The sequence below is a fragment of the Anolis carolinensis genome, chromosome 5, assembly GCF_035594765.1.
Source record: "Anolis carolinensis isolate JA03-04 chromosome 5, rAnoCar3.1.pri, whole genome shotgun sequence".
Classification (NCBI taxonomy): domain Eukaryota; kingdom Metazoa; phylum Chordata; class Lepidosauria; order Squamata; family Dactyloidae; genus Anolis; species Anolis carolinensis.
Window position 1 is genome coordinate 158925869 of NC_085845.1, and position 23945 is coordinate 158949813.

Genomic DNA, 23945 nt, shown 5'->3' on the forward strand with positions numbered 1-23945 from the left:
TGGTTGCCATGATTTGTACCTGGTGGTGGTGCAGTGTGTTAAAGCACTGAGCTGCTGAACTTGCAGACCAAAAAGTCCCAGGTTCAAATCCCGGGAGCGGAATGAGCGCCCGTTGTTAGCCCCGGCTCCTGCCAACCTAGCAGTTCGAAAACATGCAAATGTGAGTAGATAAATAGGTACCGCCCCGGCGGGAAGGTAACGGCGCTCCATGCAGTCATGCCGGCCACATGACCTTGGAGGTGTCTATGGACAACGCCGGCTCTTCTGCTTAGAAATGGAGATAAACACCAACCCCCAGAGTCGGTCATGACTGGACTTAACGTCAGGGGAAAACCTTTACCTTTACCTATACTTAATGACCACATTTACACATCATGCTAAATAAGAGGTGGAAACCTCTGCTCTTTGGAGCCAGGTGTGACTCTTGTAATTGTATCCGAACTGCATTTATGAATTCTTCTTCCTTACCAAGTGGGATGTGTGAAGGAAAGTCCATATGATGCTGAGTTTGGCTATATTCTGTACATGTCTTGCTAAAATATAGTTTTGTATGATGTGTGAATATGGTAAATTATTATTATTTAGTTTGGAGACATCTTCATTTCTTATATTATTGGTGTTAATGTTCTTTGATGGGAAGTAACCCATGCAGAATTAATACACCTCCCTATAATTTTAGCTTTCCTGGCTATTCCGTTTTTGTTAAGTCAGGTATTTAGAAGAACTTCAGTGTTTTCTTAATGCTGTTTTATATCCAGTTCCCTGTTTTAATGGAGCTGATCCTCTTTTAGGAATAGTAGGGTATTTTCCTGGTAAAGAGGTCTTGAATTATTGCTGATCCAGAAACTAGGCTCCGTCTTTTGATGTGGTCTGCAAACTTTATTTTAGGAACCTATTTTTACTCAGCTGTCCTGCTTAAGCATTCCATACTGTTTCACTTTACAAAAATAGGTAGGTGGTTGCATCTCATTAATTCATATTTAGTTTAGGAGGAGCGATGAGGTAGATAGGAAATCTAATATGTTCTGATTTTGAAGCTCTCTCTGTAAACTTTTCTGCTTTCCACAAAATGTTCTGACTTGTATATTACCTTGTTGATGTGACTATTAGAGAGCATCTTCCGTTTGATCTGTGCTTCTGCTTCCACATCACAGTCACATAAATAGGAGGCTAGTTCCATTTGCGCCTTGGTCAGATTCATGAAGGTCATTCTTGTGCCAATACCACAACCATCTGTTATTGGTGATGTGGTCACTGCCTTCATGACTTGTCCAAACCATGTGAATGATACTAGCATCCAGTTTTACATCTGGCATCCTAGAAATTTCTTTCCCCCTTCCTTTCAAATAATCTATTTTCTAAAAAGAAAGTATTGTAATTAAATGGTTGATGCGGACTTAACTGTACATGTCTCTGGAGGATGCATTCCAGAGCTTATTGTGGAAACAGGAAACCATGGAAAATAGCCAGCCCTATTGAAATGAACAACTTCCACCAGATGTTATAAAGAGAGCCGCAATGGAGGACCAAGAATATTCCTTGAAAGGTATCATCTCTAGGAATTTGCCAGCAGAATTCTGTGTTTACTTCTGACGAAAACATACTATAGGAGGGACCTAAAAAACTCATAAAGAGCAAATGTGAGTAGGTGAAACTGGGGTATGAGACTTGTACTGCGTAGTTAATACTGTATTTCATATTGATTATCTTTAGAGCAACTGATGCATGTAGCTTCTCTTATCAAGTTCTAGCAATTTCCCTAGGGATTAACAAATGGCACTGGGGTTTATTCTCATTGCCAGTGTTCAATTTCAACTCATAGATCTCTCTTAGATGGATGTGGTTTATAGTACGTGAGGATAGTACTAGGTGGAATGATCACCAGAGAGATCCCTGCTTCAAGGCAGAGATGTAAATAATATTCATAAATATTCTGATCCTCTGTGAAAAAAACTAGTCTGAGCAATTAAAACCTCCTTGAAAAACAGTCAACTGCTCTCTTTCCTTCCTTTGTTAAGCAAAGAAGAGGATAGGCTCATATACGAGCAATATTACGATTTGCAAAACATCCTTTGCCCAAGTTGTACAAAATAAGTCTTGAAAATGTTTACAAATTTGACAAGTTGAAAAAACTTTTTATAAATCTTAGCCAACATGGAGAAAATAATTTGAACTTTTTCGTTTCTGCTTAAACTTCTATTAAAGATACCCATGAAATCAGATGCTTCTGGGAGGAAATTGCTATTCCTGATTACTGCTTATTACTGGACAATGCAGTGTAGCTTGAATAGAATGGAAATTTGGCTTAATGACATGTGATTTCTAGAGTGGCTCCAACAGTGAAACAGCTGAAGAGCTTCCTGCTTTGTTTTTATCCCTAGAGGTCATGTTATGCGGGAACTGTGGTCCTTTTAATAGAAATATCTGCAAGTGTTGTGTTTATTTCTATACAGGAGGAATTGAAGTATTATTCATTGAAACCAAACACAGGTTGCCTGTTTCCTATTTTAATTGCACATATTAAATAAATACTGATCTCTAGTAGGAAACTGTCTAATTCTTCAAAGCTATTTTTATCTCATTACGATCACTTGTTATTCTGGTTTCAGCAGCTGTAGAGCATTGGTGTTGAAATGTTTATGTCTAGGCAACAACATCCAAGGAGATACCCTTTTATCCTTTCTCTTCAGTAATATCTCATTTATTATTTTTATAAGGTTTTGTGTCACATTTCCTGTCATGTCTCCTTGCTACTTTATGATGGGAATTTATGGTTGAGTGTTGAAAGTACTGATCGGTGTCTTAATCTATTGCGGCCTTTTGTGATAGTTGGATGCTTTTACAGCTGGCGATGGAAACAATCACTGCTGCTGTGCAAAAAGTAGATGGACTTTTAATATTGCGCTAGGGAGAGGAGGAAAGTGGTTTACCAGTGGCTTTGGTTTTCAGTAGGATTGTAAAACAGCTTCACGTTTCACCCATGTGCTTCTTAGGAAAGCGAAACCTCCTGGAAAATAGTTGTTAATTTTTGCTCAACATCCAAGGTAGTACCAAAGAGAAGGTGATAAGTGCTGACTGAAAGTTGGCCCTTAAGTTGTTAGAAGCATTGGATTGGTATGGTATTAAAAGGAGAAGTTTATTATTCGGGAAGCTACTGGTAGAATCTAGTAGAAGCAATTAAATTTTTAACATTCTTGCTGTTGCAGATTTGGTGAGAAAGATTGACAACTGCATGGAAAATATATTCAAATAGACGAGCATTTCACACAAGTCACATATTTCTATTTCAGAGCAGTGATGAGAAACGTTACCTCCCTGTGTCACTCATGGTAACCATGTCAGTAGTGCTAACATAGTTTTTTTGCTTGCAGATTTAAGAGTCAGACAATTTTAAGAGTTGGGACTGAGATGCAACTGCTCTTTTTTCACCTTTTCTTCTCCTGCTGTACATTGGACATAAGCAAGCAAACCATGATTGCTAAACTCACTATAATTATTTGTCCTGTATCATGTCAGTCAGTAGAAGACACATTGACAGCAAATGAATGCAGAAACTACACATCTAATGTGGTCAAATTGGCTGTAAATCCTCCATTTGCTGGTATTAGTGTCCTTTAGAAAGTCTGAAGCAGTCAAAATAATGTGTTTTCAATAATATATATTAGGCCATACATAGAAATGTTGAACTGGTCCTGATGTGTTTCATAATGTGAAGGTAGACACTCTGAGAAAGAAGCTATAACTTATAGTTAGCTCTAATTAATCCTACATGTTTGGTGTATATGTAGACACCAGTTCTCCAGTGTTGTAGGTAGTGTTGTTTTCCTTTTACTCCTTTCTTAACAATGGGTGCATCTACACCAGGCAAACGGTGAGCTGTTAGGTATTGTGGGAGTTGAAGTCCAAAACACCTGGAGGGTCAAAGTTTGCTCATGCCTGATCTGCACTGTGGACTTAATGAAGTTTTACACTATTGCATAGAAAATGCAATTTTGTGAGGCACATAATAATAATAATAATAATAATAATAATAATAATAATAATAATAATAAATAGGGAAGTTGTCACGACCCAGGCTGCAGAGCACCAATAACCATACACAGAGGCCAGAATCTAACTAATATCTTTATTGAAGGAATATATAAAGTTAATAAAAGCAAGTGTATGAAATAGTCCAGAAATAGACCTTTCGGGAAAGGTCAAAATTAGTCCAAAGAAACAATGTCCAATATGAAATATTAAGGTCCAAAGTTGTAATCCAATAACCGAAACACTCACTTTGCCAGGCAAAGTGAGGGGAGATGACAAGGTCTTTTAGTCCGTGAAACTTGAGCGAGGCTAGGAAGTAACTTGATTCTTGGGAAAACGAGGCTTGATTCAAGGCAACAAGGAAACAAGGAACAAGAACAAGATCCGTGGTAATTTCTTGGCAAAATCCGGGAAACAAGACGAGGCTGAGTCTTAGAAAGCAAGGCAGGATTCGTGGAGTAAACAAAGCTGGGAACGAAGGCTTGGCGACAGGAACGGAGGCTTGGAAGCGGAGTAGCTGTCCACACACGCTACTCCGGTTGCTGACGAATTGACTCCGCAAGATCCCTTTGTGGGTAAAACACCTAAATAGGGTCCCGTTTTCCCGCCCAAGAGCAGTTCTCTGGAGAACCAGAAACGAAAGCTATTTTCTGAGTCCAGATGCATGACTCCTTAAAGTTTCCCATGGGAAGCAGGCTTAATCAGCTGAATGCTTAGCAGCTATCCTAGCACTCCTGCGAGACGCCTGATCGACTCCTCTCTGTTGTTTACAAAAATCATGGCAAGAAAACGTAGGAGATTTAGGCTCAGGGCTTGTTTGACAGACTTCTGGAAGACAAATCTCTTGCAGGTGCAAGGTTTCCAAATCTGGCTGGGAAAGTTCCAATTCTGACTGAAACGGCGAAAAACCCAGGTTTTCCTCTTCATCTGGCACCACAGTGCCAGGAATGGGACTACATTGCCCATGGGTCATCACACTATCCCCCCCCTCAAGCCCCCTCTCAAAAATGGGCTCTCTCCCCGAGGTGCGGGACCGCGGCTTAGCAGGGTAGTTCTGATGGAAGCGGCGGGCTAAATCGGGGGCATGGACTGCGGAAGCGTCTACCCAAGAGCGTTCTTCGGGGCCAAAACCCGCCCAGTCAATGAGATATTGCAGGCGGCGGCGGTGAAAGCGAGAATCCAAAATGTCCTGAACCTCGAATTCTTCCTCCCCATCCACTAAAACAGGAGTGGGGGCCGGCCGGTCTGCATCAGGGCGCACACCATCCGCCGGAAGGAGCAGGGAGCGATGAAACACTGGATGAATGCGCATAGAGCGCGGAAGTTGGAGTTTGAAAGTCACGGGGTTTAGTTGCACCACCACTGGATAGGGACCAATGAAACGGGCATCTAGCTTCCGGCAGGGACGGTGGGGGGGCAAGAAGCGAGTGGACAGAAGAACCCGGTCTCCTACCTTGATTTCGGGGCCCGGCTGGCGATGTTTGTCCGCGTGACGTTTATAGTCCTCCTTGGCTTGGTCTAGTTGCTGGAGCAAGAGTTGTTGCACCGCTGTGAGTTCCTGCAGCCAGTCCTCTGCTGCGGGAACTTCTGAGGTTTCAATGACAGGGGGAAAGAAACGTGGATGGAAGCCGTAGTTTGCAAAGAACGGGATTTCTTTAGTAGAAGCCTGGACCCCATTGTTGTAGGCAAACTCTGACAGCGATAACAGGGAAGCCCAATTGTCCTGCTGGTAGTTCACATAACAGCGAAGGTATTGTTCCAAAGTGGCATTGGTGCGCTCAGTTTGCCCATCTGTTTGGGGATGATGAGCCGAAGATAAACGAGAGTCTATGCCCAATAGTTTTTGTAGTGCTTTCCAGAAACGAGAGGTGAATTGGGACCCACGGTCTGTGACCAAACTCTTGGGCAACCCATGCAATCTGAAAACATGTTGGAGGAATAGATCTGCAGTCTCTTTGGCCGTGGGAAGGCCATCACAGGGAATGAAATGGGCTAACTTGGTGAAAAGGTCCACCACCACTAGGATCGTGGTGAATCCACAGGAAGGTGGTAGATCAGTGATAAAATCCGCAGAGATTATTTCCCATGGGTGGGATGGGGTAGGGAGGGGATGCAGAAGCCCTGAGGGCTTTTCCCTTCTTGTCTTGGAGCGCTGGCATACTGGGCAGGTGTTGACATATTTTTCCACATCCTTGCGGATCTTGGGCCACCAGAAATCTCTTAGGATCAAATGCATGGTTTTAAATAGTCCGAAATGCCCTGCTGGCTTGCAGTCATGACACAGACGAAGTGCTTTTTCCCAGCCCGGTCCTGGGGGGATGTAAACATGATTTCTATAGCAAAGTAGCCCATCCTTAAGCGAAAAGGGAAAATGTAGTCCTTGGCGAAGTTGGTCCTGTGCCCAGGCATCTGCTTGCTGACTAGCCCTGATTTCCTGAGCACAAAGGGGCCCTGGAGTAGAGGGAGTTGATTCAATGGGAGTGGATTTGGTGTTTCCCACTGTGAGCGTGGCAAAGTTCTCGGGTTGTAGCAGCTGGGACTCCAAGGTCTCCTTGCGCCCTGCAGCGTATTCCGGTTTCCGTGACAGAGCATCTGCTTGCTTGGTCTGGGCTGGGGTTACATAATGAATTTGGAAGTTAAAACGTTCAAAGAATAAAGCCCAGCGTTGTTGCCTCTGATTTAGCTTGCGGGCAGTTCTTAGATGCTCTAGATTCCGATGATCAGTATGGACTTCAATGGGAAATTTGGCCCCTTCTAGCCAATGTCTCCAAGTTTCAAAGGCTGCCTTTATGGCCAATAGTTCCTTTTCCCAAATGGTGTAATTTCTCTCTGGTGCGGTCAATTGACGGGAATAAAAGGCACAAGGATGAAGATGATCTCCCACTGGTTGTAGGAGTACAGCCCCGATTGCCACATCGGAGGCGTCCGCCTGCACAACAAAAGGGGTTTCAGGATCTGGATGCTGAAGGATTGGCTGGGACGTGAATAATTTCTTTAGTTGCTGGAACCCTTTCTCTGCTTGATCTGTCCAGCGGAAAGGCTGTTTCCCACGGATGCAGCTGGTGATTGGGTCAGACCAGCGAGCAAAGTCTGGAATGAACTTGCGGTAGTAGTTCGCGAACCCCAAGAATCGTTGCACCTCTTTCTTGTTGGTTGGCGCCCGCCATTCCAATACTGCTGAAACCTTTGCCGGGTCCATGGAGAGCCCTAGTGGCGAGACGCGGTACCCCAGGAAATCTACCTCTTGTAGATCAAAAGCGCATTTTTCCAGCTTGGCATAAAGTCCATGATCCCGCAATCGTTGTAACACCATTCTGACGTGGTTCTCATGTTCTGATTGTGATCTAGAAAACACCAAAAAATCGTCCAGGTAGATGATCAAGAACCGATCTAGATAATCCTGAAAGATGTCATTGACAAAATGCTGGAACGTTGCGGGAGCTCCACATAAACCATAATTCATAACTCGGGACTCGAATAATCCGAATTTAGTCTGGAAGGCAGTCTTCCACTTGTCCCCTTCTCTGATGCGAACTAGATTATAAGCCCCCCGAAGATCCAGCTTGGTGTAGACCTTGGCTCCTCGAAGTCGGTCTAGTAGGTCCGAGATCAAGGGCAGGGGATAGCTGTTCCGCTTAGTGATATTGTTCAATGCTCTATAGTCCACCACCAAGCGTAAGTCCCCTGACTTCTTTTTCACAAACATCACTGGGGAAGCGGCTGGGGATTGAGAGGGTCTGATGAATCCCTTGCGAAGGTTTGACTCTATGAACTCCCTGAGAGCTTCTTGCTCCGGTTCAGTCAGGGAGTAGAGATGTCCTCGCGGGATCGGGGCCCCCTCCAACAAGTCAATGGCACAGTCATAAGGTCTATGTGGGGGTAATCTCTCGGCTTCTTTTTCATTGAATACATCCCAATATTCTGAGTACTTCTTGGGCAAGGTGATAATGGGTTCAGTGTCTGTGGCATGGCAGACCTTGGCTACAAGGCAATGGTTTTGACAATATTTTGAAGCAAACTGCAGTTCTCTGTTGGACCAGGAGATGCTTGGGTCGTGAAGTGTCAGCCATGGAATTCCCAAAATCACAGGGAAATGGGGAACCTCGGTAACAAAGAAGGAAATCTCTTCCATATGTTCCCTTATCCACATTCTGGTGGGTTCCGACCACTGGCTTACGGGACCCGTCTTGAGGGGGCGGCCATCGATGGCTTGCACCACACGGGCGTTCTTGAAGTCATGATATTGTAATCCCAGAGAGTCGGCATACTCTCTATCAATGAAATTGTTTGTGGCTCCTGAGTCTATCATGGCATGGACCATGACGGGCCCTTTTTTTGCTGACCACAAGGTGACCACTAGAAGAAATAGGACCCCGGTTGGCGGCTCTTGAGTGGGTTTTTTGACCGGGTTGGCGAGCCTCTCTACGCCCGGTCGCTGGCTTCCCCCGCCGGCTGTGCGCCAGCTGCCTCAGACGCCTTCGTCTCCGTGGAGGCCGCCGCCGCCAGACGGGCGGCGGGCTTCCCCTTGGCTGGGCACTCTCTGGCGAAGTGGCCCCCGTTTCCGCAGTACCAACAGAGATTTAGGCGTTGGCGGCGGGCCTTCTCGGCGGCATCTAATCTGGGACGCACATTGCCCAACTGCATCGGCACCTCCTCGCTCCCTCTGGGGTATGGGGCTGGTGGCGGGGGTCTCCATACTGGACGCGGCTGGACGCCGGTGGGAGCGGGAGGTTTCACCCCAGCTCTACCGCTCTGGCCTCGGACCCATTGTTTTCTGTTGGCAAGCATGACTTCAGCTCGTAAACATTGATCAATGAGTGCTTCAAGAGAGTGGGGAGGATCCACCTTGGAGATTTCTTCCAGCATCTCAATGTTGAGACCCTCCCGAAATTGTCCTCTGAGGGCTACATCGTTCCAGCCGGTGTTGTGGGCCAGCACTCGGAACTCGGCTATGTACTGGGACAAGGGTCTGTCCCCTTGGGAGAGGCGCCGGAGTTTGTGGCCGGCTGCCTCCAAATTGTCCTCGATTCCCCAGGTCGCCTTAAGGTGGTCCAAGAAATGTTGCGCTGACCTTAGATGTGGGGAGACTTGGTCGAACAGTGCCGTCGCCCAGTTGGCCGCTGGCCCGTCCAAGAGACTGTAAATCCACGCCACCTTGATGTCTTCTTGGGGAAACTCGGCAGCACGGGCCTCTAGATAAGCCTGGCATTGGCGACGGAAAACATGAACCTTAGAAGCTTCTCCAGAAAACTTGGTTGGCAACGCCATGGCCGGGAGACGGATTCCGCGCTCCTTCAAACCCCTTATTTCCCCATCCTGCGCATTGAGCTTGTCACGGATGCGGTCCACTTCATCCTTGTCGATGGTGTAGCTGAGTGGCTGGCCACCCGGCACGGTTCCGGTAGACATTCTGGCCTAGGTTAATTGGTGCTTAGGGTGGCGGAGTCAAACTGTCACGACCCAGGCTGCAGAGCACCAATAACCATACACAGAGGCCAGAATCTAACTAATATCTTTATTGAAGGAATATATAAAGTTAATAAAAGCAAGTGTATGAAATAGTCCAGAAATAGACCTTTCGGGAAAGGTCAAAATTAGTCCAAAGAAACAATGTCCAATATGAAATATTAAGGTCCAAAGTTGTAATCCAATAACCGAAACACTCACTTTGCCAGGCAAAGTGAGGGGAGATGACAAGGTCTTTTAGTCCGTGAAACTTGAGCGAGGCTAGGAAGTAACTTCTTGGGAAAACGAGGCTTGATTCAAGGCAACAAGGAAACAAGGAACAAGAACAAGATCCGTGGTAATTTCTTGGCAAAATCCGGGAAACAAGACGAGGCTGAGTCTTAGAAAGCAAGGCAGGATTCGTGGAGTAAACAAAGCTGGGAACGAAGGCTTGGCGACAGGAACGGAGGCTTGGAAGCGGAGTAGCTGTCCACACACGCTACTCCGGTTGCTGACGAATTGACTCCGCAAGATCCCTTTGTGGGTAAAACACCTAAATAGGGTCCCGTTTTCCCGCCCAAGAGCAGTTCTCTGGAGAACCAGAAACGAAAGCTATTTTCTGAGTCCAGATGCATGACTCCTTAAAGTTTCCCATGGGAAGCAGGCTTAATCAGCTGAATGCTTAGCAGCTATCCTAGCACTCCTGCGAGACGCCTGATCGACTCCTCTCTGTTGTTTACAAAAATCATGGCGAGAAAACGTAGGAGATTTAGGCTCAGGGCTTGTTTGACAGACTTCTGGAAGACAAATCTCTTGCAGGTGCAAGGTTTCCAAATCTGGCTGGGAAAGTTCCAATTCTGACTGAAACGGCGAAAAACCCAGGTTTTCCTCTTCATCTGGCACCACAGTGCCAGGAATGGGACTACATTGCCCATGGGTCATCACAGAAGTGTTCAACTTGTTATTTTGTGATATGAAATCCAGCATCTATATCTCATTTGCTGTGTCATACTAATAATACTTTATTTTTAGCCCACCATCATCTCCCAAAAGGGACTTGGGGCAGCTTACAAAGCACTTGTAATGGAACAACGCATATGGTGCAATAAATACATATCAATATAAAAGGAAAACATAATTTACATCATCAGTACATAAAACAATACCACAACAAAATCAATCAACCCTAAAATAGACATCAATAAAACGTTATGGTAATTATAAACATAAAATGAATAACAACCAACCAGTCATATAAAGTTCATTCAGTGAAAACCAATGGATCTACAATTTAAACCTTTTGGGCTCTATACCTATTGGAAAACTTGCTTAAAGAGCCAAGTTTTTAGGTTGGACCGAAAACATTGGAAGGTGGGAATTAGTCAAATTATTATTCTTTGGCAGAGAAGGTTAAATGTTCCTCTTGAAATTTAGATGCTTATTTCTTACGTGATATTTTCTTCAGATCTTCTAAGCATCTTTTGTTTGATGTAATGTACAGATTTTTAAAAAGTATTCTATGCCACCATTTGCTGATTGGAAAAAAGTGAAATTCATAAACTCTATAATTATGCAGAACATTCCCCCAGTTTCCTTCAATCATTGTGCATCCTTGGAGGACCACAGAACATTTTTACATGTGAAGGTAATATTCATGAGAAATGGTTTCAGGCTGATTTTGGCATTAGTCTCTACAGCAAGTTCTACTTAATCTGAAGAAAAGAAAAGCTCATAGGAATTTGTCTTTGTGATTGTCTGACATGTCTGTAGATAATGAAGTTCACCTTTGGTCCTTAGTGAAATAAATTTATTAGGTTTTGATCACTAGGTTGGAATTTCATTGCTTTTTGAGGAAAGAAAAGATAATCAAACATGCTTCTAAAATAGTGAGTTTTTAACATGCCATTCTGTTTGCTTATAGCAGTGGTCCTTAACTAGTGGGCCGTGGCCCAACAGTGAGCCTCAAGAACGAAAATCTGGGCCATGAATCTCCTTCCAATTTATTTTATTTTATTTTCTGCTCCTTTCCATCAAGCCCTGCCATTTGCTGCGCCACCTGTCATTCCTTCCCTGCTTTTTGAGCAGCAGGCCAGCTGGGTCCCGCTCCCTCCCTGTTACCAGGTGACTCCGCCACAGCTGGAAGTACTCCTCTCCTCCTCTGTGGACAAAGGGAGCCCAGACCCATTCTCTCTCCTTGAGTTCTCATGTCCTTCCTGTGAAGCTCCGAAGGAACAGGGTGCCATGTGAGGCTTCTTTGGGGAAGGAGGGAAAAGAGATGAAGGTAGGGCAGGCCTTGTGTGGCCTGCTATGCTCCCAGAATGCTCAACCCTTGGGCAAAGGAAGGAAGAAAAGAGCCTCTGACAAGGGTCTTCTGGGAGTGGGAGACCCACATGAGGCCTGGGGGTGGGTGGGGCTGGGGCTGCAGTGGGGAGCCTCTCTGGAAGAAGAGGGAAGGGTTTGGTAAGAGAAGCCCCCTCTTCACAGGAGACAGCCTCCCTTTCACAGAAGATAGCCCCCCATCCCCATCTCTCCTGCCCCTTCCTCTCTCCCAAGCTGCTCTCCCCAAGCTGTTCTGTCCCAATCCCTATAGGATACAAGAGCCAGGGAGCCAGGTTAAAACCACTGCTTTCCATGGGATCTTATGGTTCTGCATCAAAGCCCATAGGATGCAAGAGAGAACAATCCAGGTTAAAACCATTGCTTTCCATAGAATTCATGCTACACCACGCTTCAAGACAAAACTTCATTCATTTGTAATTAGAAATATATATTTCACAATATATAATTACATATTGTTTTTGTGAGTAATCACTATGCTTTAATTATGTTCAATTTATAACAATGAAAATACATCCTGGATGTCAGATATGTGCATTACAATTCATAACAGTAGCAAAATTACAGTTATGAAGTAGCAACAAAAATAATTTTATGGTTGGGGGCGGGTCACCACAACATGAACTAAATTAAGGGGTCACGGCTTTAGGAAGGTTGAGAACCCACTAGTTTATAGACTTATGTGAAACTGGTCTTTATTACTACAGTAGAGCCCTGGTTATCCGAGATAAAGGGGCGGGCCCAACCTTGGATAACCAATCTGCTTGGATAGGGTGACGGCTCGCCAAGGGACATCTCCCAGGATCTCCCTCGGCCAGGCCCTTGGTGGAGGAAAAATTTCTGCCAGCAAGGGCCTGGCCGTGAGAGATCTGGGGTGCACGCCACGTTTTTCGGAGGGACAGGCCCTTGCTCCAACAAGGGCCTCTCCCTCCGAGAAACAAGGAGTGTGCCGCTGGTTTTCCCTGGCCAGGCCATTGCTGGAGGAAACTCTTTCCTCCAACAAGGGCCTGGCCGAGGGAGATCCGGGAAGACGTCCCTCGGCGAGCCCTCGCCCCTTGCGAAGCAGCCCATGAGCGCTGCTGCAGCAGCAATCGTGGGGCACTTCCAGGTCGCTTCCTCCTCCCTCTCCCTCTCCCTCTCCTTTTCTCGGGCTCCCTTCACTCGAAAGAAGGAGAGGGAGAGGGAGGGAGAGGGGTGCCTCCGGTGGTGCCTCGGATAATATGGAAGCTCGGTTAACCGGGGCTCTACTGTATATCCTAATTAAGACTAGGCATTAAGCTCATATTGAGACTTTACTATGTTAATCTGCAGTAGAGGCTGTCTTTAAATGATCTTCTGTGGGTAGAAAATTATTTTCCAAATGGAGTAAAACTATCATAAAAGAGCATAGGAAAAGTAAGCTACAAACTTTCCACCTGACATGGAATTTTCTGTGTGTAGGATTCAATTTTTTCATAAATGAATATTCTATCATATGAATACACCTTCTGTGGCTGCCTGAAAAGAGGTGTCCTATATTATGCTGTGATGCATGTTTAGAATTCCAGTGGCAAAATGAACAGAACCCAATTTTATGTGTACAATTGTAATCCCTCAATATTTTTGTCAAGGGGTTGCTGTGAGGTCCTCACAACTTCTGAGGATGCCTGCCATAGATACAGGTGAAACACCAGGAAAGAATGCTTCTGGAACATGGCAATACAGCCTGGAAAACTCACAACAACCCAGTAATTCCAGCCATGAAAGCTTTCAACAACATATTTGTCAAGAATTATCTTCTATACGAGAAGAACTTTAATATATGGTAATAGTCAAAAGCTGTATGACCAAAAGATCTGACAAACTGCTGTTTTTAGCAATCAGAATGAGAAAGTGGAAAATAATGTAATCTTCAGTCTCCAAATAAAAGTACTTTGGATTTTTAAAAATAATGTAAAGCTTTTAACATTTTTTTGTCAGATTCAATATTGTTCATCAATAGAACCCAGACAGTGTTCTGAATGAGTTAGATGTTTTAAATGCATATATCATTCTTTTTCTGTTTGATTTGACAGAGTATAGACAGTCTTTCAAATGTTGGTGTAATATCTTGGACTAGTTGCTGAATTAGTTTTCGATTTTGTGTTTTTCCAGAGCAGGCTTAATTTCAGCTGCCTCTTCCATGTACTATTATAGTTTAAATCACCAACGAGACTGGAAATATTAAAATGGTTAGATAAATTGTTTTGCTGAAATGACATGCCTTATTAAAAGAAAAGCTTTATCTTTAAGAGATTGCATTGGTTAAGTTTTTCTTCTTTTGTAACAATTTTATTATAGTGCTTTTATAAACTGGAAATGCATTGCTGAGGACCCAGTGTATAGAAGGGAGGTAGAAGACTCCATAACCTGGGGATTGATTGGGAGGTGAAATTACACAGCTGAAAACATCATCTTGGATGGTCAGGTAGATAGATAGATGATAGATAGATAGATAGATAGATAGATAGATAGATAGATAGATAGATGACCCTCAAAGCTGATGCCTTCGGTTGTGTAATTTCACTTCTTAAGTACATGTTTATTTTATTGGCTATAAACAAATGATGAATGTGATTGTATTGTTTGTCTCTTCATGCTTACTTCACTGTATTGTCCTGTCATGCCTGGGGCTTAGAACCTACTTCAGATTCTGAAGAGGAATGCATCTTTGAATGATCCCTTAAATAGGAGCATTTAACTAGCTCTTGAAGACTAAGCAGATGTTTGCAATTCCCTTATTACTATGCATAAGACGGCATATTTCATGGGAAAATCATATCATTGATTTTCCATAGTTACTTGTCAAATTCTAGAGTTGAATGCAAATAGTGCAATCTCATTAGGTGTGCTTTGGTTTACCGCCCTCCTCCCCTCAGGCCCAAGATGGCCACATGCATATTCACAGGGCAGCCTTTGCCTTCAGGAGGGGGGAACACCAGAGATCATCACAGCTGTTGTCAACCACCTTCCATGGCCTGGAATTGATGTATTAATGTGTACTCAGCAGCTTTGAGGTTTGGGTGGGCAGAGCAACAAGGATCTCCCTTGCTAACCACCTCTGGAAGCCTACCAGTGCATAGGTTTCAGGTGATGGTTGATGATACCCATCACTGCTGTTTGGCTCTCAACATAGCTTTGGGAGGGTGAGACCACAGGGCTCCTAGTCAACCTCTTTTCCCCAAAAGCCAGCAAGTTTGTAGATTTCATGCGATTGTGCAGACCGCGATTGTGCTACTTGGCTTTCCCCATCTTTTTGGAATGGCAAGGCAAGGTGTAGGGTTCTAGGCAAGGCTCCTAGATCCCTACACACTCCTCCCCAAGCTGATGTTCATATTCATAGGCTTCATGGGGGAAAATGTGACAGGTTGCTGCTGCTTTGCAGTCCCTCCCCTTCTGGCTCCACAAGGAAGATGTTTGTCCTGCCCCTGAAGATATTTGCTGTTTTCAACTTTTGTTGGGTTTGTATGCCCCTAACCCTTACAAATGTGGAGGGCTAACTGTACACATGGATCATCTTTCTAAAGGCACTACAAGCAGCATCTCTGTAATGAGATTTCTACTGGGATGCAATATCATGAGACTCATTATTGAAAAAAATGGGATTCTGCTCAGGCTGTGACACTCTCGACTTCAGCCCCCAATTTTATTCTCAGTAGTTAGCATTTCTTTGGTATTTCTAACTTCTTCTTTTTCTTCTTCTTCTTCTTCTTCTTTTTTTTTTTTTGGAAAACTCTATATTTTATAGCCACGGGTAGTTGTAACATGTTCCTTGGTATCTGAAACACAGAAGAGTTACAATAGATTTCCCTTCTGAGGGGTAGATTTCCTTTCTGAGGGGTAGATTTCTCTCACTTCCTGTTGTCTCAGCCCCGTTCATTTGCAAGTTGGATGTTTGTAACTCGGGGACTGCCTGTAATGGATAAAGGGTAGAGAGTGAATGTAGTAATTTTCTCCACATGTTCTATGTTAATGTGAGTGTTCTGGGAATTGTAGTTCAAAACCATAACCTATCTAGAGTTATGGTTTGCATTACCTTTTCTTGAAGCCCCACTGAGGAATGATTTTCCTGGCTTCCCTAGAGAGGTTTTTCTGTAGCTTCATTGTTCTTCTAGATTTTAACAACTTTACCCAGTGTTATCTATGGCAGAAAGGGAGTGAGAAATACTCAGAATTGTTGCAACGCTAGACAGTGACAGTGAATCCAATTTTTATGTGCCAGCATAGCAACTGTGTGCTTGTCATGGTTTGTTTATAGATGTAGATCAAGGACGTCTGCAGTAGTAATTGAGAGCTAAATTCCTACTCATGCCCATCCCTGTTTGGAGTTACTGGGTGGTTTTTTCTGGGTTTTTTTTTTAGAGATGTGAGCCAGCTGCAGGCAGTGTGCACAAATATAGGCCCTCTTGAAATATATGCGTTTGTGCAAGATGGAGAATGAGGGAGTCCTTTGCCATTATTTTAAGCCTTTAACCAATGTCTTAGTCATTTAAAACATTTTCATAATGCACTGTGTTGTCATTCTTTTTTTTTTTAAGCAAGCCATTAATGTTATGAATAAGCCACACATTCCTCCTGAGAGGCATGAAAATGGACTGCCATTAGAAGTTGCTTATTGAGGCAGTAAATGTTATCTCTGGTTGACAGAAAATAAAAGTGCCAGTTGTGCTGGACCATTGACAAATGACATTCTTTTACCTTTCAGATAGGGCAGAGCTTAGAGTCAGTTACTGGATGGCCCATGGAGAGTTTCTTTTATTATGCCCATTAGCAACACTAGTCTAATGAACAGGCTGTAGCCAGAAGATAAATTCTTTTCAACAGGCACTTGCAGGTTGTACGAACCTCGAATTCCGAATTCGGTGGTTTCATTTAATCCAGAATTTCTTCCTGGAAATGTTAATTACCTGAAATAAGGTGCTAAGTGGGTCTCTAGCACATGTCAGGGTGTGGAAAACTCTGCTTTAAAGAATCCTGGTCTGGGTAGAAAGCATTAGCAAATGATGTAAACATGCCCAATCTTCTTTCTTTTTAATTCATTTCAGGATTTTTATTTGGGGTGGAAGGGAAGAAATTAATCATAGAAGCACAGCTGTAAGGTGCAGGTGTAACAAACACCATCATGGCTGAGACAGCAGTGTTGACCTTTCAATGCTGTGGTGTTTCAGCCTCCAAGGCTCTGCTGGCAACTACATTGAGGAATAGTTTTTCTAGCTTTTATTACTCTAAAACATAAATAAGCCAGTATCTTGGATTTCAAACTAGAATTGATTTAGAGTTCTGACCTCCCCCTTTTTGTTCATTCTCTCCAACTCCTATGGGTCTGTGTTTGCTTCCTTGAAACCTCAGTGTTCAGCCATAAGTAATAGCTGCGTTTGTATAATCATTCCTCATATACTGACTGCAAATTGTTCCACATATTGCCCTACTGTCTTCCACACTTTTATTGGTGTTTACAGAGTTTTTAAAAAGTATGTTTTAGATTACAGCTCCCAGAAGCTCTCAGCCAGTATGTCTTGCTGGCTTAGAGATTCTGAAAAGTGCAGTCCAAAAACGTAACATTTCATGCACTTATACTTAAGACACGAATAAAATTATTTACCACTTATCGCTAGTTATTATGGCTGTGCAAAATCATCATTAGTCCTCATAAGAGATCTAATTTGTTAAATTCTTACTTACAATGCGATACCCAACACACGGGCATGACCTGGCCCAAAAGTTTAAGAATCAAAGCTTACACAATACTTTTTCGTTTGAATTTTGTAAACCTCAGAAGACTTCCAAAGTCAGTTTCATTTTCAGCACAAGCAGCAAAGCAAAGCCAAAAAGGCTGCCATTACTCTTTAAACTAATGGCCTCTCACAATGAGGAGAGGGAAGCAGCAGGGAGAAAGAGACTGAGAAAGTACAGAATTCTGGGAAATGTAGTTTGAGAAGGCAAGGAGCCATATGCCAGAGAATTCAAAAAGCTCTGCCCTAAACTACATTTTCTAGAATTCTGCTCAGCATCAGAAAGCCCCAATCAGGATAGGGGAGAGATTTGTCCCTCCATAGCAACAACTAGCCAGAGTTCCAATAAATGTTGAATCTGCAAAGAGGAGAATTGACTGATACTTTTAGTAAATAAATATATGCTGGGCTGGGAATAAATCCCTAGATGGAGAGACATTCAATGAGATAGTGGTTGTAGATTTTTTTTTTTTAAACTTTAAAAGTTCCCTATACCCAGTTTGGGGGGGGGGGGGTGATCCCCTGTTATCTTGTGTCACTGTATAGAAAGTTCAAAGAGATAGCTCTTGAAGATTTTTAAAAATGTTGTTTAAAAACTTTGAAAATTCCCCAAAAATCAATGGTTAAGTGAAACGCTTTGAAACTTGATGGGCTAGCAGTGGTAAATGTGCTCTATCGTTGTAGCATGTTTCACCCCAAATACTGTAAAAGTGAGAAAGAAGCCCCTGAATTTTTCCTACTTGCACAGTTACTATAATGAAAAAACGAAATTTCATTATTGTTGTTATAGTAATGAAATTTTCACTAATGATACTTTAGAAAAACAAAACAACAGTGCCCCCTAATTTTGTAATGGGTTTTGAAACATTTTTTCATCGACCGCACTGCCCTACATGTAATATGACTTCTGGTGCTTAAGAGAAGAACAGAATTCTTAGGAACCAGGGTACTATTGGTCAAATGAGACCCACAGTCAGCCCTTCACATTTGTAGATTCCACTATTGTGAATTTAGGAATCAGTGGATCCTCCAGTGTGACCCTGAGGTCAACTTCCAACAGAAAGCAACCTAGTAATTTCTAGAGAGCACGGTTCTCTAAGCATTTATAGATAGTCCAGAATATTTTTTTTAAGTTGATAATAGAGTTGCACTGGCAGCTTTAGATTCCTTGGTAGGTGCTCTCTTTGATTAAAAAATAATGTTTTTCATTTCATTTTCAAGGAGGTCCTGTGCCCCAAACTCCAGTGAATATAGAGAGATAGATGCAGTTATCAATCAGCCACAATCCACCCACAATTAAATACACTTAAATTCGTTGTCTGTACTCATATTGAAATCAGTGGCACATCAAAGTGCTTAATATTTTCTGGGATGTGACTGTCAGTTAAAGTCAGTTTTGGAACATTTCAGGATCCCAGTAAGAGTTTGAAGGAATTAAGAAAGCACCCTGCCTTACATTTTGTGTCACATATATTCATAACCTACAAGGTACCATTTACTTTATTGGAATACATTTACAGAAATTGGTATTCTTCTTCATATAGTTTTAGCAAATCTAAACCTTTCAATGTGTGAAAAATAATAGCCTTAAACATAATGAAAATGACCCTCATATATTCTTTTGTAATGTACATCTTGATTGTATTTATATGGAATACATACTATTATGTCTTAATTCTCCACTGCCAATTCATGAAAAACGTGCTTGTTTCATTTCAGCTTTCAGAGCTGCTAAAGATTTAAAGGATTCTCATTTTCCCTCTTTTGTTTCCACTTGCAAGCAGAATATAATGGGGAAAAGCTGTTAGAAAGTTAAAAATGAAAGGTTTTTTGTGTCTCAGGTGACCATAATACCTTTGCATTTGTAAATGTAAGCATGTGACTACACCATTATTTCTATTATCTCCTTTATGATTTTTTAAAACATTTTTTGTCACATGAAGAAGCCAGTGAAACTTTAAAAACTTGGATGAATTTGTCTGCACATTTTGGTTGGCCAATAAAGGTACTGGTCTTTTGTGGGATTTTCTTTATTTTGCTGTATGGCCAATATAGCTTAGTTACCCCAAAATATATTTCCATTTGTTATTGATCTTCACATTTTACATACATTTGATCATCATAGCTATAGTGAAAATGACCTCATATGCTCTTCTATAATGTTTTATACTTCAAAAGCCCCCAAGCCTTCTAATTTTCCAATTCCTTTGAATTCATGTTACCTCAGTGCAGCCCTTTTTGATGGTGAAATTTCCCATTATTCAGGCCACATTTGTTTGGCTGTAGCAATAAACGAGCAATAACTTTTGATAGTCTTCCACATTCCATGCATTGTCTCTTGCCCAAGAGACTTGTATTTCAGTACATACAAACAGAAGATTCTGCTTCCAAATTAAAGAATAAGTGGCAATAAAAGTGCAAGGTATGAAGATTTTGCTTGCTTGCTGTGTCTAATAACAGTTAAGTGAAACTAGAAATGGAAGCAAAAATCAATAAAAATGACCAGAGCAAAAATTGAAATGAGTGTTTTTACTGACCTTCTTCTAACCTCAGTATATATGAAAACAGAAAGGATCTGGAGCAAGCAAATACACTTAAAAGGATGTAGCAGTGAACTTTTGTCAGTGAAGCTACTCAGCTTAGTCTTCACTAAAACATATTTGGAGTGCCTGCAATTTAAATAGTTCCACCAGGTTTTTTGTTTTGTTTCAGAGCAAAGCCATGAGAGTAGTTCATTAATGTGGTGTTCTTTTAAAACAAAATAAAAACTAGATAATGACTGGATAGTACTGTACAAGAATACTGGAGGATTTTTTTCTTATTGCATTCTATTTCCTATTGCATTACATGCCTACCTATGCCAACATGCTGAAAGACACTGCAAGGACATCACGCTCTTTGTGGCCTCCATGGTCAGAGATCACTACATGCAGTGAAGGACACGTTATAGGGTGAATTTGTAAGCTATATAGCCCCTCATGTGCCTCTTTGGATTGTTACAATGCGATCCACTCTGCAGTGCAATTTATTTTTAGTGGTCGCTTTTGAGCTTGATACGTTTGATTTTTTTTTACTGCCCTGTGATTGTATTTGAGGGAAGAGGTCCAACAGATCAGCTGTTGGAATGTAAAGACTTCTTCACATGCGCCACTGGAAACATTGTGTATCACTGCAGATTGTTGTGATCTTGGCAGTGCCCGCGCAGGGAGCATAGGAACCTATCGCCCCACACCATCCTGGCTTTTCCCCAACCTCATCACATGTGAAGAGGTCACAATGGAAGACCCATCTCTTCCAGCATGCCTCCCAGTCAGTTTTAAGTTGTGAATTTTAATCTGCATTCTGTCAATGGATTGTAACTTGTATTTTAACTCAGTGCATCTTGTACGCCCTTTAATAATGTTTTATCTTTTGTTGTAATGATGTTGTATCCCACCTTGAGCCGCAGGGAGAGGACGGTAAATAAATTCATTATTATTATTATTATTATTATTATTATTATTATTATTGCTACAAGGTTGTGTCATTAAAATGGCGTTATCTGGCAATATGTGGTGGGGGAATTTACAACTTCTGTATACATTCTTGACACCCTTTGGTGAAGATTATGGCTCTTCAGTTTCTGTGACCTGGAGTGCAGTGAGACGAGGAAAGAATCTCCCCTTGAGACTGACCTGGAGGAGCTCTCACTTATAACGCCATATGACAGTGATTCTCAACCTTTGAGTCCCCAGATGTTTTGGCCTTCAACTCCTAGAAATCCTAACAGCTGGTAAACTGGCTGGGATTTCTGGGAGTTGTAGGCCAAAACACCTGGGGACCCACAGGTTGAGAACCCTCCCTATGACTTGGGTAGGAGTACCCTGGATTTACCTTTTTGTAAGTGGCCAATTTATTTATTTATTATGTATTTCCTACATTTATATCCCATCCTTTTCACCCCTAGAGGTTGACTCAGGGTGGCTTCACAACTGGCAAACATTAGATGCCAACCACAACAATAAAAAAACAGTTACAGTAAAAACAATTAGTTAAAAACATCCATTATAACATATCATTTTAAAATTACACCAGTTCAAAGTCATAGTCCAGAGTCTGTCCATTGTCGGTCAACTAAATAATTCTCATTAATTATTGCTGCAACTACTGCTCAAATGCTACTGCTCAAATGCCACAACCATGTTTCGAGTTTTTTCCTAAAGGACAGGAGGGAGGGGGCCAACCTGATTTCATTAGGGAGGGAGTTCCATAGACCAACCAAGGATTAACGCAATGATCAAACTGCCCATGAAGCTCAGGTGTTCTGCCCAGGGGAACACTGAGGAGGTAGCCTGCAGTAGACAGCTGTACCCACATCAGGTTGCTCCACCTTTGCTCCTTTCTGGATTAACTTAAATGGGATAAAAATCAAATAATGTAGCCCTTATTTAAGTCTGGTCTCATTATCCTATGTTTGGTCATCAATTTCCTATTGCATTCATTTGTTTTCCTATTGCATTTTCCTGCTGCAGTCATTTGTTCTATGCTCCCTTAAGCCAAATGTCAATCATGATTGTTGAAGTAAGGTTTCTTTTGGGAAGACTCCTCAGGCAGTTAAGTAGTATTTGTTTCCCAAGGTCTTTAGTGGCAGAATTTGCAAACAGAATTTATAATAAACTTAAAATATTCACATTTTCCAGTGTATTTGTCTGGGAAGCTATTGTTACACATTTGTACACTCTGGAAGAATCTGTTTTCACGTTAAGGATAGCCGCAGTGCAGTTATTGTGTCACTTGGTTCTATTGAGGTGGTAATTGTCACATACTATTTCAGTAACCTATTTATGTCCACTTGTAGCAAGATACTTGCAACAACTAGAAACCAAACCTACAATTAACCGCATTGTATATATCTCAGGCTGTAAAAGATAATGTGTGCACATAAACTCTATGAAAGAACAGATTCCTTTCATGCTAAATGAAACGAATACAGAGAAATATAAAACTCACATTTTATTCTTGAACTAGTAAAGTGTAATGGCTACTGCGCAGGGAAAGCAAGGTTTTGATCTTCTAGCCTGTGCCTTGAATTTACAATTTGACGAAGGGGAAACTATTCACTTTCTCTGAAGGAATGGGGTAGTTGACCTTGTGAAACTCTAGTTCTGTTAATAGACAATGTCTTCTGACCACCTAAACCTCTTAAAATATATTCTGCAGAGAAACCTTTATTATACGTATAGCAATGTGTGTATCTGTTGAGGAATTTCTCCAAATAAAAATATGCATGCATCTGGTAACTTTGTCAAATTATGGCTAATTCATACAAGCAAGATGAATTATATCATGCAAGTTCAAATAGTTGTGTAAAAGGCCAGTTGGGGGCTAGTTTGGATTTGCTAATGGATCACAAATTTGAGCCACAATGTTTGCCAGTTGCTCATATTTCTTTTACATTTTAATTATAACTCATCAACTCATAAGTGATTACTTCTAGAATAGACTCAGATGAATGTCATTGAAGGGTTTTTTAATTTAATGGGTGCAACCGAACATCTGTTTCTAAGGTTTAAAAGCCAATTTATATGGAAATTTATTGTAGCAAAAAGTCTATAGAAGAAATACTTCTAACACTACTTGTACTATGGAATTTAAAATTGAAGAGGTAATGTAGCTGTCTGCTAATTTTATAATGTATTTTTAAATAAGAGGACTATACATAATAATTTCACTGGGATGGCTTTAGCGATCTCATTTCTAGTGGCCACATAATTTGATTCTTTCTTTTTCTGTTTCTTTTTGTTTGTAGCCGAGCTATCAAGACAAACCAGGATCTTCTTCCTGAAACTCCGTGGACTCAGATATTTTACAATGACTTTTGGGGCACACTCCTCACCCACAGTGGGAGCCATAAGTCATATCGACCTCTCTGCACACTCTCTTTTCGCATTAACCATGCCATTGGAGGAATGGACCCTTGGAGCTACCATCTTGTAAATGTCCTTTTACATGCTGCAGTCACAGGCCTTTTCACCAATTTTTCCCGAATACTCTTTGGCGATGGTTACTGGACCTTACTCGCTGGCCTACTGTTTGCTTCCCATCCCATCCATACGGAAGCAGTGGCAGGAATTGTAGGGAGAGCAGACATTGGAGCTTGCTTTTTCTTTTTGCTCTCTTTAGTGTGTTACATTAAACACTGCTGGACAAGAAGCTACTCTGAAGGAACCTGGGGCTGGATCTTGGGTTCAGGACTCTGCGCCACTTGCAGCATGCTGTGGAAGGAGCAAGGAGTGACTGTTCTAGCAGTTTCAGCAGTTTATGATGTCTTTGTATTTCACAGACTAAAAATGCACCAAATCATACCTGCTGTTTATAAGGTGAGTCTTGAAGCTGTTAGGTATT

The 23945-nt window shown here is 42.1% G+C and overlaps 1 protein-coding gene across 1 annotated transcript in view; it reads left to right on the top strand.

Moving 5' to 3' along the window:
• Positions 1 to 23945, top strand: part of tmtc2 (transmembrane O-mannosyltransferase targeting cadherins 2) — a 229045-nt gene that overhangs the window by 82601 nt on the left and 122499 nt on the right. The window contains exon 2 of the mRNA XM_062982690.1: positions 23350 to 23920. Coding sequence (XP_062838760.1) covers positions 23350 to 23920 — 571 coding nt within the window. The remainder of the gene's footprint in view (positions 1 to 23349; positions 23921 to 23945) is intronic.